Below are 17024 nucleotides of genomic sequence, written 5' to 3'. Positions count from 1 at the left end.
ACCACCACCAGCCTAGGAGAGTTCTGAAAACAGAAGGAAATACACACTGCATGTGGGTTTGTTCTGTGTCCATCACCAGCTCCAGCATTATCCCTCACTATTCTTGTGTGAAACTGGACCTAAAATGAGATGATAAAGTCACCAGCACACCAGATCTTTCAGGCCGCCCTTTTAAATACACATAAGTTAATATTTTCTGTATCATTTTTCCCTTATTTCATTATCAGCTGCCATTGTCAGCTGACAAAGTTCCCTGAAATGTTTAACTATGAATGCAAAAAAGCAGAGATATCATATAAAGAACGTCAGGACTGTTTATGGTGGCAATGTGGCCAAAACAAAAAACATAAAAAGAAAAGCTTAAACAAAGTCTCCCTGCTTTGCAAAAAAAACCTAAAAGTTACCTATAAATTAAAATTGCATTTTAAAAAATGCTTAATAGCTCTTATTCTGTTCATGATCAGTCACAGATATTAAGGTCTATTTTGAAATGCAAATCTGATTTTAAAATTAAAGTCTTCACTATATACATAATTCATGTTTGCACAAAATACACTAGATTTCCATATTCTTCCTCATATATTTGCTCATCAGTGCCTACCTGACTCTAGTGCTCATGGAAACATTATTAATTTCAGCATCATTAACAACATGGTTCTAGGACAGTGAACCATGAATAAAAGTAAATCAAGTCACTCATCTGATGACTGAAGAATAACTTAAGTTGAACGGAAGAAAAGTGATGGGGCTTATTCAGGGCAAAAACATCCCCCTCAGTTTCTAGATATGGAGAGCAAAAATGGCAACCAGCAGGGATTGGTAAGCACATTGATGACTGGGGAAGAAAGAAGAGCAGCTTCAGTGGCATCATTTCCTCTCCCCCCTGAACACATGGAAGCCCCTCTACATGGACATCAGCAGCCCACAAGTTTTAGCAGGAGAGCATGGATTGGCTGGAATGGAGGGACGAGTCACTCAAAGGAGCAGCATCCTCTAGCAAATTAGCGGATATACAACTGTTAATTTAATTCTGACTGAGGCAGCAACAATTTTACATCTAGTGTCATGTCTGCTTTTGCTACCCAGCTGCAGGGTGGATAAAAATAAATAAATACAATTAAATTAAAAAAAAAAAGTCAGATTTATTTTTATTTAAATTGGATAGTTTTGATAAAATGCTTTCTGAGGGAAAAACCTACCTAAAGATAGTTTTAATTAAGTCCTTCTAGACTATTCTTGAATTCTCATGTTTGAGCAAAAAAATATAGTTGTTACTCTATGGTACTACCATTTTAAATGCAGTTCGGATAAAAAATAAATAGCTGAAATAGGCAGATCTTCCTTTTACAATTTCACCTTTAAAATAGTACTGAGTGTCAGTGAATGCAATGAGTAATACTAAATGAGCAGTATGGTAATTAACAATTAAATAACTGCATTGACTTATTTTGTTTAGGAGAATCCATCTTCAACATACAGGATTCTGAATACTCTCCACCTTCAAGGTCACCAACATTTTCTGTAGTTTCAGAGTTATCTGCTAATGATAGTGTTTCAGTCAAATCATGTGGGTCACATATACTGTGGCTATCACGTGTAGCAAAAAGAAAAAAATCTCCATCATCCAGAAACAACCATAGATAAATCTGTGATAAGAACCAGCAGATTACAAAAAGAGGTAATTGATGAAAAAATTGCCTGGTTTGTTTATGCAGCAAACTCTCCTTTCCATATGACTGAGAACCCACACTTCATTAACATGGTTCAGTCATTAAGACCAGGATATAGTCCATCCAACATAGCAAATGTCGAAGGCAAATTGCTGGATAAACTGTATGAAAGAGAAATTGGGCAGTGTGAAAAAGGTCTAGAGCAGGGGTCGGCAACCTTTCAGAAGTGGTGTGCCGAGTCTTCATTTATTCACTTTAATTTAAGGTTTTGCGTGTCAATAATACATTTTAAAGTTTTTTAGGTCTCTCTCTATAAAGTCTATATACTATATAACTAAACTATTGTCATTTGTAAAGTAAACAAGGTTTTCAAAATGTTTAAGAAGCCTCATTTAAAATTTAATTAAAATGCTAATCTTACGCCGCCGGCCCGCTCAGCCCGCTGCCAGCCTGGGGTTCCGTTCACCTAGGCCGGCAGCAGGCTGAGTGAGGCCTGCGGCCAGGACCCCGGCTGGCAAGGGGCCAGCAGTCAGAACCCCAGACAGGCAGCGGGTTGAACGTGGGCCAGCGGCTGGGACCCCAGACCGGCAGCGGGCTGAGCGGCTCAGCCCGTTGCCACTCAGCCCTCTGCCGGTCTGTGGTCCCGGCCGCTGGCTCCTGCCAGCCAGGGTCCCAGCTACCGGCCCCACTCAGCCCGCTGCCAGTCTGGGATCCCGGCCCTGCCCATACAGCGTGGGTACCTACCTTCTCCCTGGTTCTAGCCCATTCTCTTCCTCTCTCTCTGCACTGAGCACAGGGCTGGGGGTGAAGGAGCAGGCTGGGGGTTGGGGGGGGGTAAAGTCTAGCCAGGAGCTAGAATGAGGGAGGGGACTTAGGGTTGGGGGAGGAGGTTTGGGTGTGGAGTGCTTACCTGGGCAGCTCCCATTTAGAGCGAGGGTGCAGGTGGGAATGGGTGTGCAGGAGCTCCCGTTTGGTGCTGAAGGTGGGAATGTGGGAGGTGCAAGAGTCAGGGCACAAGGTGCGGGGGGGCTGGGTATGTGTGGGGGTGCAGGAGTCAGGGAAGGGGGCTAGGGGTGTGTGAGGAGGGTGCAGGAGTCAGGGCTGGGGTTGTGGGGGGATAGAGAGAGGTCAGGGCAAGAGGCTGGGGTGTGTGAGGAGGGTGCAGGAATCAGGGCAGGGTGTGTGAGGAGGGTGCAGGAATCAGGGCATGGGGGGGCTTGGTATGTGTGGGGGTGCAGGGGTCAGGGCAGAGGGCTGGGGTCGTGAGGGGGTGCAGGGGTCAGGGCAGAGGGTGTGAGGGGGCTGCAGGGGTCAGGGCAGAGGGTGTGAGGGGGCTGCAGGGGTCAGGGCAGAGGGCTTGGGGTGTGGGCTGGGGTCGTGGGGGTGCACCCAGCCCCTTGCCCTGAGCGGTTCACGGAGGGGGCTGGAGGGGATATGCCCTGATTCCACTCCCCTTCCCCAAGGCCCTGGCAGGCAGCAGCATGCCATTAAAAATCAGCTCGCGTGCCATCTTTGGCACGTATGCCATAGGTTGCCGACCCCAGGGTAAAATTGTTAACCTGAGTCTTGATGGGTGGAGCAATGTCCACAATGATCCTGTTGTATGTGCTTGTGTGACAACAGAAGAAGGGAACGTCTTCCTTACAGAAACAATTGATACATCAGGAAATGCACACATAGCAGAATACTTACAAGTAGCAGCAGTAAAAGCTATAACAAACTGTGAAAAAAAATTCAAATGTCTAGTACGCAGCCTGGTCACAGACAATGCTGCAAATGTATCCAACGTGAGAAAAAATTTACAAGAGCGTCCCAAGCAAATAACATATGGCTGCAGTGCTCATTTGATGCACCTCCTAGCCAAAGACTTCAGTGTTCCAGAAATAAAGACTAATGTTGTTGAAATTGCAAAGTACTTCCAGAACAACCACTTTGCAGCAGCTGCTCTGAAAAAAGTGGGAGGAACCAAGTTAACTCTCCCACAAGACGTGCGATGGAACTCAGTAGTGGACTGTTTTGATCACTATGTCAAGAACTGGCCTAATCTGATGGCAGTTTGTGAACACAATTGTGAAAAAATAGATGGCACTGTCACAGCCAAAGTTCTCAACACTGAGCTTAAGAGAAACACTGAACACATGCGGAGTACCCTGAAGCCTATTTCTATAGCCTCGAGCAAAATGCAGGGAAATAGGTGTTTTATTGCTGACGCTGTTGAAATTTGCAAGGAACTGAGTGAGATCTTAAAGAGAGAAATATGCAATGACAGAGTTAAATTACAAGCATTAAAAAAACAAATGGGACAAGCACTATCTCCAGCTTATTTTCTTGCAAATATTCTCAATACTCGGAACCAGGGTCAAACCTTAACTGCTGAAGAAGAGGAGCTGGCTATGACATGGACATCCAACAATCATCCCTCCATAATGCCAACTATAATAAACTTCAGAGCTAAGGGTGAAGCATTCAAGAAATATGTTTGCTGATGATGTTTTAAAGAAAGTCACACCAGTCACTTACGCACTTGGATTCAGAGACTGTTGAAGTGATAATCTCACTTAACAGCAGTAGCTTCTTCTGCCGGTGTAGAAAGAATATTTTCTTCCTTTGAACTAACTGATTCCAAAGTGAGAAATCATTTGGGAGCCGAAAAAGCAGGAAAGCTTGTTTTTCTTTTCCAGATTATGAACAAACGGGAAAATGAACGTGAAGACGACTGAGTTAGCTGCAGAAGCCAATATTTTAAGTTTCTCATGTTGACTTGGCTGACAGTCTTTTTTTTTTTTTTTAATTTCATTTAACTATTTTAGTTAAACAATTTTTAACAAAAACAAACCTGATTTTAGAAAACTTAAATATTTAACTAAAAATTCAAAAATTCATATGCTTGTTTTGTTTTGTTAAAATGTTTGTTGTTGAATACATAACGTTGTTGTTTTAGTTAAATAAAACAATTTAAATGTCTGTCTGGTGATGTTCTCCTCCTTATACAGCATGGCAAGAAAATCCTCCAAATATTAATGATTAACCTGTTGAATTGGAGATAGTTCACCTCCCAATGACTTCATAAATATCTGCTTCAGTTACCTTTGGTAAATGAAATAACCAATCATTCATTTTCTGATATAGCCGTAAAACTAATCTGAAAAGTTTTTAGAACAAATCACTTAAAAAATGTATAGTGTGAACCTTCTAAAAATGAAACCTACATGTATCTCTGAGTTGTGAAGAATACGTATTAAGGCTATAACAACCAACAAGAATGCACTTTTATGTCGAAATCCATGGTTAAATCAAGTCTTCCTGACTAGTGATTTAAATCATCTCCACCCTGCCCAGCTGCAGCTAAATGACCTGCTGCTTGAGTCCATATGCCCTGCCTTGTTACACCAGGGGCTACAGCACTACTAGCCTATGATTGGGGGAGTGGGCGGCTCTCTCTCCCTTCCTCTCCAGACAAGCAAACCAGGAACAGCACCTACCCCCTCAGGTTAATGCCATACAATTCCAGACACTAACTCACATTGCTTCCTGTTTAACTATACCCTTCCTGCTAGCGTTACCACAGTAGGGCTCAATCTGATTAAAAGGAAATTCAAACGGATATTTATTGAATTCCAAAACAATTTTGAAACTAACTTTACCTCAACACCTCTGTGAGGTCAAAAGCACAAGATCAATATAGTTTACAGAAAGACAAGAGTGAAGAGTCTGCACCAAGTGGGTACTTCCAGAGATAAAGTGGTCAGCAAGCTGAAACAATTGATCTTGCGAGACGTAAGTGCTTTTCTCCCCTTACTTAAGATGAAAGTTCTATAGGTTGTTATACTTTTATCCTCTAAGTACAAAAAAAATTCCTGTGTGCCCTGCTTTACAACAGTAAGATAATTCTAGTTATATTTATTGCTTTTCACAGTACTGTTTTGCTATGAAAGGGAAACACTGGAGGCAACCCTGTTTCAACAAATCAGAGAGACAGCTACATCAAACCAGAGGCTCAGAGGTCACCATTATCAAAATGGCACAGCAAAACTTCTCATTTGGATCTGGAACAGACAGGACCATCCTACAATGGTTTCAGGGTGACACAGTACAGAGAATAAAGTAAAATGAACAGCACGTTACACACCTCAAAGGAAGTATACGCCTTTCAAAGCCAATAAACATTTGGCAAAGAGGATGAAAAATTCCCCCCCAACCCCCCCCCGCCCAAAAATTCTCTGCTCCAACTTGCTTTTTTCCAGACAGATTTTAGAGATGACTAATCCGGTAGAAGGTGGGCTGTTCAATTCTTCCAGCTTTTCATCCAGACATACTAATTAAAACTCCTTCTCCACACACAAATTCTTTATTTCAAGTGGCAGTGACCAGTGGAAAGAAAAAAGTTCATGGCTCGTTTTTACTCCTGAAGACAATGCAGCTTGTTGTAGCTAAAACAGTGTTAAGAACAGCACAGAAGAAAGTAGCTCACCACCTTTTTTTTTTTTTTTTTTTTGGCACCTTTACTAAATACTGGGAGCAGTGAGGTCAATCAGCATAAATAGGATTTCGGTAAAATTGGGCTTAGTTATAAAGGAGAAACAGCTGGCACCATACATGTTTATTTTACATATTTCAAGCATAAGAAGCCACTACAGCTTTCAAACTTGAATGCCAAATAAAAATAAATCAATCTTAAATACTGTTAGTGTTAAAGTTACTTTTAATATTTTTGACATACAATAATGAAACCTTTTTTACTGATTTTTCAGCAGAATGAGGCAAGGAGTCCAGTAAATATGGAAAAATACACTACTGTTTTGCACAGTCTCCCAGCAGGTGAGTCCAGCTTCAAAACAAGAAGTCAAGGAGCCAGAAGCTCACACATCCTCAAACATTTGCTGTCTCTCCCCCCTCAGCCCAGGACAGTAATAAACAGGTGGTATTGTCAGCCATATCATCCCAGGGAGGAATGAAAAAACACAAAACGAGTGGGCTTGGTGTACACTGAATTAAAAAGCAGGGAATTTGAACCAGTACAGCATCACTCACGTCACAAAAGCCCAGAAGTTTGGTTTTTCTCACATTTGGGGCTCTGTGTTTTTGGCAACTGGGTGAATGGGGAAAGGAACCAGAAAACAGCTGCCGTGTATGGCATAATCCCCCTCCAAATCCATGCTGTTTCCCCCTTCTAAAATAACCAGGCAAACATTGTCTGTATTATTTTAAATTGACCCCTTGCTCCTCACTCAAATCCCTGCAAGGGAGAGTGGAATAGGCCAGACATGGAAGGAAATCACAAGAGCATAACTTGGAACTCTGGGGGCAGAGGGCATGGTTTACATTGCAATTAAAGCCCATGGCTGGCCCATGCTAACTGATTCAGGCTAAGGGGCTGTTTAATTATGATGTAGACAGAGTTTGGGCTGGAGCCCAGGCTCTAGGACCCTGTGAGGTAGGAAGGTCCCAGAGCTCAGTTGGAGCCAAAACATCTACACCCCAAGTAAACAGCCCCTTTAGCCCGAGCCCCATAAGCCCGAATCAGCTGCGGGGGTTTAACTGCCTACCTACTGTAGACATACCCTTAGTGACCTGGGGAACAATTCAGAAGCAGTGGGCCCGAGTCCAGACTTCCCTGGCCTCTACAGATACCTCACAGCTGGCAGGATTTTCCAACAGATTTTAGGAAAACTGTGGATTAGAAGGGCCTTGTCTCAGGTTTACTTGGAAGGGGAGAGGGGAATCAGAGCAGAAAGGGGCCGCATTCACCTGGCAAGATGATCTACAGACAGCTCAGCAAGGTGTAAATTGCTATTTTCCCAACCCTCTTACAAGGGCATATATAATCTGATTCTGTGTTTCTATTTTGAACTGGAATACAAAAACAAAGGCAGATTACAAGCAACTGCAGACAGCATAAAGGCCTTACCCAAATAAACATGTTTCACCTAAACTTATCACCAAGGTAAACAAACTCATGCTAATGTTCGAAGAGATAGAATTAGCTGTACTATATGCATAAAATCACGTATAGACTTCAGACTGCTCACCTGCTGCTTTCCCACTCTTGGTCATCCTTATCTTTCTCCTCTTTGGCATCTGGAGTGTGCGGGTGTTTCTGCACAATCCTCATCCCACCAGCTTTCACTGGAATGAAAATAAGAAAAATCAAATCAATATAACCAAAGGAGAGAAAACTAGTAAAAATAAGGATCCATTTCCAAAAAACAAATTTAATAATCAGGTTCTACAACTCAGTGAGAGCATGAGAATATTTGCAGGTGGAAGATCTGAGCAGCAGCTGTTGCGTCTCACTCCTAGGCATGTTATACTGCCTTATATAGCCTTCCAAGTTGGCCACTCAATGTACATCTTATTATTTTCGTATCTCCTTAGAATGTTAGACTCTTACTTCAACATCTGTCTCCATTAATTTCTGGCAACGAGAGGAGACCAAGGAAGTCTGGGATTATCCAACTGAGTAACATAGAAGCAGTCTCTTTTGCAAAACAGCACACACAGAAGTTTATTATCGTATAACAACAACAGCAAATAAATACTGAAAGTACAGTACTACTCATACTATAGTACTAGTAAAACACAAAACTCAACTTAAAAAAAGGGTTTTTTTAAAAAAATAGCATTACCCAAAAAAAGTTTAAAGACACTATCCATTCACCTTTGGTGCAAACGTTTGTGTCTGTAAAATACAAGCATTACCCAGACATACCAACTCTTACAAATTTATCATGAGAGATGAGATATCTAAGTAAAATTAAGCCTCACTTATGATCTCGCAAAAGAACTCTCAACAGCACTGTCAATACATGTGGGAGAGTAGGCAACACTAACAGTCACATGCACACACCCTGGGGATGGGCAGGAGGAGTTAAAAAACAAAAACACAAAACAAAAAAAACAAACAAGAGACTGACCTAAAAAATAATTTAAAAAAAAAAAAAACTTACAATTTTTGATCTCTTGAAGTTGGCAATGCTGATTACCAAACCTGAAACCCAACAGAAGTTCTCTCATGATTTATTTTTAGTCCAAATAGAAACAAAGGCCTTGTCTACACTGGCAAGTTTTTGCGCAGTAAAGCAGCTTTCTGCATTGTAGCTCCTGAGATGTACACACTGCAAAGCCATTTAGTGCACAGAAACTATTTACTTACAGCGCTGTAACACAAAAAACAAAAACACCACACACATACATCCACCCCACACACCCCAATGAGAGGCGTACAGCTTTCTGTGCTGGGGGTACAGCATCACGGTGCCAGCGTAGATACCCTGGGCAATTACAGCGCTGCGATTGGCCTCAAGGAGGTGTCCCACAATGCCTGTTCTCGCCTCTATAATCATCATTTTGAACTCTACTGCCCTGCCCTCAGGTGAGCAGCTACCATCCTCACCCCGTAAATTCCTTTGGAATTTTGAAAGTCCCCTTCCTGTTTGCTCGGTGATGCATGCAGTGGTCTCACCAAAACCTTCCAGATGGCCCGGCCTGCTCCATGCACCAAGTGATTCCCCAATTTGGAGCAATGCTGAGCTCCTGGACCTCATCAGCATTTGGGGAGAGGAGGCTGTCCAGTCCCAGCTGCGCTCCAGCTGTAGGAATTATGATACTTACACACAGATTTCATGATGCATGACAGAAAGGGGCCATGACCGGGACACACTGCAGTGCAGAGTCAAAGTGAAGGAGCTGTGTAAGGCCTACAAGATACGGGAGGCAAACTGCTGCTCTGGTGCTGTACCCACAAGCTGCCAGTTCTACGAAGAGCTGGACGCGATACTCGGCAGCGACCACACCTCCTCTGTGAAGACCACTGTGGATACTTCAGTGGCTCGCGTGCCAGTCGAGAGAGGACCAAGCCAGGAGGAGGAAATCTTGGATCAGGATGTGGAGGGTGACCCAGAGGCAGAGGACAATTCAGAGGTCAGAGATGCATGCAGCCAGCAGTTCATTCCTACCCCGGAGAAGGCTAGCCAGTCACAGCTGCCAGATCTTGGTGAAGCACAAACAGGAGAGGAAGCCCCTGGTAAGTGGATTTGATTTTGGGAATCGCTGAAGCGAGTTGTTGGGGGCAGGACAGTTGCAGAAAGCATGCTTGTGTCTGTATGATGCACATACCACCACATGCCTAGTCTAACCGGCGGAACAGGCTGTTGATTGACTCCCTCACTTCACGGGAATCTGCCTCAGAGATCTCCAGGAAACTCTCATAGATTCACGGGACAATCCGCTGCTACAGGTTCTTTGGCAGACCTGCTTTGTTTCTTGGCCCATTAACGGTAACTTTAGAATCACAGAATATTAGGGTTGGAAGGCGTCAGGAGGTCGTTTAGTATAATCCCCTGCTCAAAGCAGGACCAACACCAACTAAATCATCCCAGCCAAGGCTTTGTCAACCCGGGCCTTAAAAACCTCTGTGGATGGAGATTCCACCACCTCCCTAGGTAACCCATTCCAGTGCTTCACGACTCTCCTAGTGAAACAGAGTTTCCTAATATCCAACCTAGACCTCCCCCACTGCAACTTGAGACCATTTCTTCTTGTTCTGTCATATGCCCACCACTGAGAACAGCCTAGCTCCATCCTCTTTGGAACTCCCCTTCAGGTAATTGAAAGATGCTATCAAATCCCCTCTCACTCTTCTCTTCTGCAGACTAAATAACCCCAGTTCCCTCAGCCCCTCCTCATAAGTCATGTGCCCGAGCCCCCTAATCAGTTTTGTTGCCCTCCGCTGGACTCTCTCCAATTTGTCCACATCCCTTCTGTAGTGGGAGGAGCAAAACTGGATACAATACTCCAGGTGTGGCCTCACCAGTGCCGAATAGAGGGGAATAATCACTTCCCTCAATCTGCTGGCAATGCTCCTACTAATACAGCCTAATATGCCATTGGTTTCTTGGCAACAAGAGCACACTGCTGACTCATATCCAGCTTCTCATCCACTGTAATCCCCAGGTCCTTTTCCGCAGAACTGATGCTTAGCCCAGAGGCATATAGTTGTGCATGGGATTCTTCCTTCCTAAGTGCAGAACTCTACACTTGTCCTTGTTGAACCGTATCATATTTCTTTTGGTCCAATTCTCCAATTTTTCTAGGTCACTCTGGACCCTATCCCTACCCTCCATCATATCTACCTCTCCCCCCAGCTTAGTGTCATCTGCAAACTTGTTGAGGGTTCAGGCCACACCATCCTCCAGTTCATTAATGAAGATACTGAACAAAACCGGCCCAAGGACCAACCCTTAGGGCACTCTGCTTGATACCGGCTGCCAACTAGACATGGAGCCATTGATCACTACCCACTGAGCCCAACAATCTAGCCAGCTTTCTATCCACCTTATAGTCCATTCATCAATCCATACCTCTTTAACTTGCTGGCAATAATACTGTGAGAGACTGTATCAAAAGCTTTGCTAAAGTCAAGATATAACACATCCACCATTTTCCCCAAATCCACAGAGCCACTTATCTCATCAGAGAAGGCAATAATGTTGGCCAAGCATGACTTGCCTTTGGTGAAGCATCATGGGACAGGACCTAGGATGCCCTGCGACCCCCTCCGCCTTCCCGCAACTCTTAGCAGCAGAAGAGGAAGAGATGCTCTGTGGGATAAGCTCTCCAGAGTGCACTGCTCCAAATACCGCAGCAAGTGCCGCAAGTGTGAACACACTATTGGGCAGGCAGCTGACAGTGTGAACACACAACAGCAGTTTCTTTTCAGTGCTCTCTGAGCGGTGCTGTAACTGCCAGCTCTGAAACTCTGGTCAGTGTAGACCAACCCAAACATTCTCTTTGAAAGTGAAACTCAGTTCACTGTTCATCTTGAGAACTGTAAGACAGAAACTAAACTCTGGTTCTGTAATCAGGACAACTCAAGTGGTTCCCTGACTTTGGGCCTAAAAGAACGAAGTCGTAAAACTGATTTTTATTTTTTTTTTAAATTTTCAGTTTTAACATTGTGTGGTGACATTAGTAACTGGTAAAAATCTACTTGGTCACCACCTTAAAATTCTTGTACCTTATTGCAACCATGTCCCTGAAGGAAACAGGTTTCATATTGTGTTACAATCAGTAGTTTCTTTAGAAAGTCATTGAAGGGACAGAGAATGCAAAACTCTATGCAAGCATAAAGAGTCACATCAAACCTTTTCGTTTGTGTTTCAAGTTGATATTGCTACTATGAAAGAGCTCACTGGATGTTTCAGAGAAGCCACAACCTGAACAAACATAATGAATGAACAATCACATCAACCTGAGAGATTGTCCACATTCTGAAGACAAGTACACACTGCTAATATTTATGTTGTATTTATTCTGGGGGACAGAGACATTAAGGAGAAGTTTGTATCATAGCAAGGAATGGTGATCTCTGAATTCTGGAAATAAACCAAAGGGCCTGTGGATGAACAGAGCTTTTCACAAGTTAGAATTGTGGGGAAAAAAAAAAAAATTTCGGTGTTGTCCCTATAGAGCAGCGGTGGGCAAACTTTTTGGCCCAAGGGCCACATCAAGGTTGCAAAACCGTATGGAGGGCCGGGTAGGGAAGGCTGTACCTCCCCAAACAGCCTGGCCCCCCCACCCCCAACTGCCCCCCTCAGAACCTTCCCCATCCAACCCCCCCCGCTCCTTGTTCCGACCCCCCCACTCCCAAGAACCCCCACCCCTAACTGTCCCCCCAGGATCACACACCCTATCCAACCCCCCCCCGTTCCCCATCTCCTGACTGTCCCACCTCCCACAACCTTCGCCCCCTGCTCCATCCCCTGACTGCCCCCCAGGACGCCACTGCTCCATGCCGGAGCCAGCCATGCCGCCAGAGCGGTGGGTCAGTGTGCAGGCATCGCAGCAAGCTGAGGCTGCAGGGAAGGGGGGACAGCGGGGGAGGGGCTGGGGACTAGGCTCCCCGGCCTGGAACTCAGGGGCCGGGCAGAATGGTCCCGCAGGCTGGATATGGCCCACAGGCCATAGTTTGCCCACCTCTGCTATAGACCATGTGTCTAGGAGAGCAATGCAAAATTGTTAGTTTTTAAAAATTTATCCTGACAAGGCAACAGCAGTTTGATTACAGGATTTATTTGGTTGATTTTTAACTAGATTTTTTTTCTTAAAATATTAAAACAATCAAAACCTTTAAAATGTACCCTAATTTTACAATGGAGAACAATTTAAGCGACAGTTACAAGGCAAAACTAAAGCAATCATGCTTGGCAACATATTTTTAAAAAAATCTAGCAGTTTACTATTTCTCAAAATTTATATTAAGAATTCTTGGATTATCTTTAAAACATAAAATCCTACAATAGTGAACACTGTTTATATCAGATATAAAGAGGATTTTACTAGTGAGTGCAAAGAAACGTCATGACAAACTCCTGCTAATCTTTCATGATGCAAACTATTAAAGACACTGCTTGCATTAGCAAATAACGTCATGGCCTATAAAACACCATCCAGCATTAATATCTCCATTTACCTTTGCTTATAAAGACAATTAGCCCCATTAATACCTCCCACAATGGGCTCGGAGGTAGGAATCAATACAGACAGAAAAAAGGTGCAATAAAAACAAAATCTAGGTTATGGAAGATAAGTTGTTTGAGGAACCACAGAACAGGAAGCATGACTTTTTTATTTAAGATTAAAACAAATATTATCAAAGCTTATTGCTTTGTATGTTTTTTTCTGTCTATAACAGTGTAGAAGCACAAAAGTAAACATATCTACCAGCAAGAACTGGGACAAACTAAAAGATTTTTTTTTCAATCCCCACCTGAAAGAAAATAGCACAAAGATATAAGGTCAGTCCCACAATTCTTACTCACATGAGTAGTCTTTACTCAGATGAATAGCTCTATTGAACTTAATTTTTTTATTTACCTTAATTCACAAGCGTAAAGAAAATGTAGTAGGATCAATTTCAAGTTACTATACTTTTAGGGAAGGCTCACTTCCCCACTTGTCAGGTTACAAGCATTCACTATGATGTCTATTTCCACACCATTCTTTTCACCAAATAGGACACAAAAGATCAAGTTACCCCTAAATTTGGTTGGGTCAGGGTCTTGCTCCACTTTTATTACACAGTCAAGCTATTGGTCACTGTTCTCTGCTGGTTTATTACTGGGAATATTCAGACAACAAAAATAAACAAAAAAAACCCCCATCATTTTGTGTTCTTGCTAGTGTAGTAAGTTTTGTCAGTGTGGAAGAAACTACTACGGCATTTAATTCTCTATGTACTTCCAAGATTTTAAGTTTAAAAACAGTCATTTTTTTGTGTCCCAAAATTTTACATAACTTTTGGACCTAAACTCAGTTTCCTTGTATTTCCACTTTTTTTGGAATCTGCCTCAAGCTGCAAAGAGAGGATCAGCAAGGGAGGCCACCTAGTTCTAGTGTGACGTAAGCAAGGAAAGTCCAATAGCCCCTTATGACGCTTTCAGAAAAAAAAAGCAGGGTTTCATTTGTTCAGGTTCTGGAGTAAGAGCCTGATTTGATTTTAACTGCTATGCCTTGTGTTCTCCCCGAAAGGCAGGAAAGATGTCTTTTTTAATACAGGGCAAGGACTGTTGTATGTTCCTTGACAAGCAAGATTGTTCCAAATATCCTGTTGGATTGTTTAGGCACTGCTCTAAAGTAGGGATGCTAGTTGGAGATCTGGAACCAGTACAGATTCTAGTTTTGTTCACCAATGGATGGGCTTGTTTTGTAGCTGTAGGCCGTTTGTTGAAGTCTGAGAGATATCATGCTAACATATTTGATTCTTCTTCTTGATATCTACCAGAGGCTCCCCAGTCATCTCAGCTCCATTACTATTCACAGCTTAGTACATTTAGATTGTTGATATGTCAAGTCTGGGGCTAATCTTGTATTCACCGGGCACCCACAAGTCTGAATGAAGTCACTACGTGCCCAGAAACTCTAATGTAGGCCCCAAAGTCTTACCCTTTGACAGTTTTCCTTGCAAGTAACCTTGAATATTTATGCTATGTATTTAAAATTAATTTTACACAAACTATATGGTAATGATTCCAGCCCAATGTTAAATTGTACCAACATGAGGAAAATAAATGTATCCTATTAAAAGTTCATTAAATATACTCTTACTTTGTATGTTTTTGGGTCAGCATTTATTAAGTTAATATTGAGAGAAAAATGAAAGGTTTGGAAACTTATGAAAATGTTACTAGATACTCCTTCATTGTTGACTAAATATACCTTTTCCTGTCAGTATTCTACCAGGCAGTTGGAATTAAAAAAATGTCTTAGTGCAGTTTCAAAAATACACTGTCCACACCCACAATTCTTCACTTACCCTGCCGATGTTAAAAGAACTGAGTAAACATAATTACGTTCTTTACAGCGAGTGTTAGATGTACTAACCAAAACAGCTTCAAATATAATATAGATACGCTAAACTTACCAACAGATATCCAGATATATAGAGACCTCAACTTGAAATCTAAACAGGTTTTTTTGTTTTTGTTTTTGTTTTAAATGAAAGACTTCAGAGTAATGTCAGCACTAGACATGACCACCCATGTCCTGGTCTCTGACAGTCTCTTGTTAAAACCACAAATCTCCATTTTATTAGTGTTAATTTGTAAATTACCACTTCAATATTTTTTTTTAATCATGAAACTAGATAGCTCAGCATTTAGAGAATTAGGTCCTGATATCAGGTACACCACTGACAATCTAATGGATGTCCACTAGAGTCAATGGAATTACTGTGGATTTTCTCCAGTGTTAGAAGAGATGGAAATACAGCTCGCAGCCTCTCACCTCTGTCAATGGTTCAAAACCATCCTCTGTCTGAGTCACTTCTAAGTCTATAAGCAGACAACTGTTCACAGGCTCAGACAGAATGAACCAGTGGTCTAATTCCAAGGCCCAGTAGACAGATGTCCACATAGCAATTACATTTTGGCATCTCTATTGAGATTTGCAACAATCTGAATAGGCACAATGATTAAACAGCCTCTTCACCTCTAGAGTAGGTGCCTCAAAAAACAAACCAGAAGAAGTTAAAGCACCATGGCAGCAAGATCAGGGGAAGCTTACACTCCCAATGTCTGTTTTGTAGCTGTTCTAGGGATAGAGAGAGGTTAAAAGTCAAGTCAAGTCTCTGTGCTGTCACTCACACCTTCCACAGGTATTACAGTAAAAACATTTAATGCCAGCCAGTCAGCTGAAACATGCATTGTACTTAATTTGTCATTGTATCATATACGTTGCTTGTTTCCAATGGGAGTAGCTGGGTGCTCAATTAACACTTCTGAAAAACAGGTCCCTTATTTACATGCCTAAATATAGATTTTTAAAACTAATTTTGGAAAAACCTATCCTTCACCCCACTTTTTTTTTCTTTTTTTTTGTTATTAATACCTTGGACACAGTGTTAGCAAAACCAAACCGTCAAACAGTCTGACCAAAAATTTCTTCCACGGTTCAACTTTTTACTCTCTTGGCTCCTTGATGTTTTCATTTTACTAATTCTCTAGTCAGCATCTTCCATACAATGTATAATTTGAATTTCTGATGTTTTGTTTGTATTTTACAAAAAAATGACACATGAACATTCACTTTTCAGACTCTGTGTACATCATAAAGCTGCAAAATAGAACCCAAATTTGCTTAAATTCATTGCCATTTACCTGTGAGACATAATGTCTTTATACAATAATTAAGGATTCAATTTTGTCACTGAGATCATGGACTCCGTGACTTTAACGGACCTTTGTGACTTCTTCGGCTTCAGCTCCCCGCAGCAGCAGGGCTTGGACGGTCAGTCCTGCCCCCGCCCGCGGCGATGTCTCTATGGCCAGGTCATAGGATTCCATGAACGTTTATTGCCCATAACCAGTCCGTGACTCTGATGAAAAAATTCCTGTGACAAAATCTTAAAACCATAGCAATAATGGTGCTGTAAGACTCTAAAATTATAATTTTATTCCTACTGGCTAGAAGACAGAATTATTAAACTAACCCAGTGAATAAAAGGAACAGAGCTGAAACTTTAGTACCATCTTAAAAAAAAAACCAAAAAAACAAAAACACAAAACCCTCTCCCTCTGAAAAAAGACAGAGAAAGAAGTCGTTTTAAAGGTTGCTGCTCACCTAGGATCCAAAGCACCCCTTTGGGAGATAGCTGGGTGAGGAGAGCAGGAAGAATTGCTTGTTGTGGGTGACAATAAAAGCCCACTATGCAGAGTGGGGCTCTGCAGGGGATGCGATGGTGCTCAGATGTAGCCACATTGCATGATTGTGTAGGAACCCCACAGACATGTAGCGTAGGAGTTAATGCTGCTCCTAAAAATTATTTTAATTTCTGCCCCGTTTATCCCCAAACATGCA

At 42.3% G+C, this 17024-nt stretch overlaps 1 protein-coding gene across 1 annotated transcript in view; it reads right to left on the bottom strand.

Annotated features, from left to right (window-relative positions):
• The window catches only part of DAP (death associated protein), an 87556-nt gene that overhangs the window by 69146 nt on the left and 1386 nt on the right, over positions 1-17024 (bottom strand). Inside the window, exon 2 of the mRNA XM_077810792.1 lies at positions 7700-7796. Coding sequence (XP_077666918.1) covers positions 7700-7796 — 97 coding nt within the window. The remainder of the gene's footprint in view (positions 1-7699; positions 7797-17024) is intronic.

Source organism: Eretmochelys imbricata, chromosome 2, assembly GCF_965152235.1.
Source record: "Eretmochelys imbricata isolate rEreImb1 chromosome 2, rEreImb1.hap1, whole genome shotgun sequence".
NCBI classification, from domain to species: Eukaryota; Metazoa; Chordata; order Testudines; family Cheloniidae; genus Eretmochelys; species Eretmochelys imbricata.
Note: the sequence above shows the minus strand (reverse complement) of the source record. Positions and strands in the feature narration are given on the sequence as shown.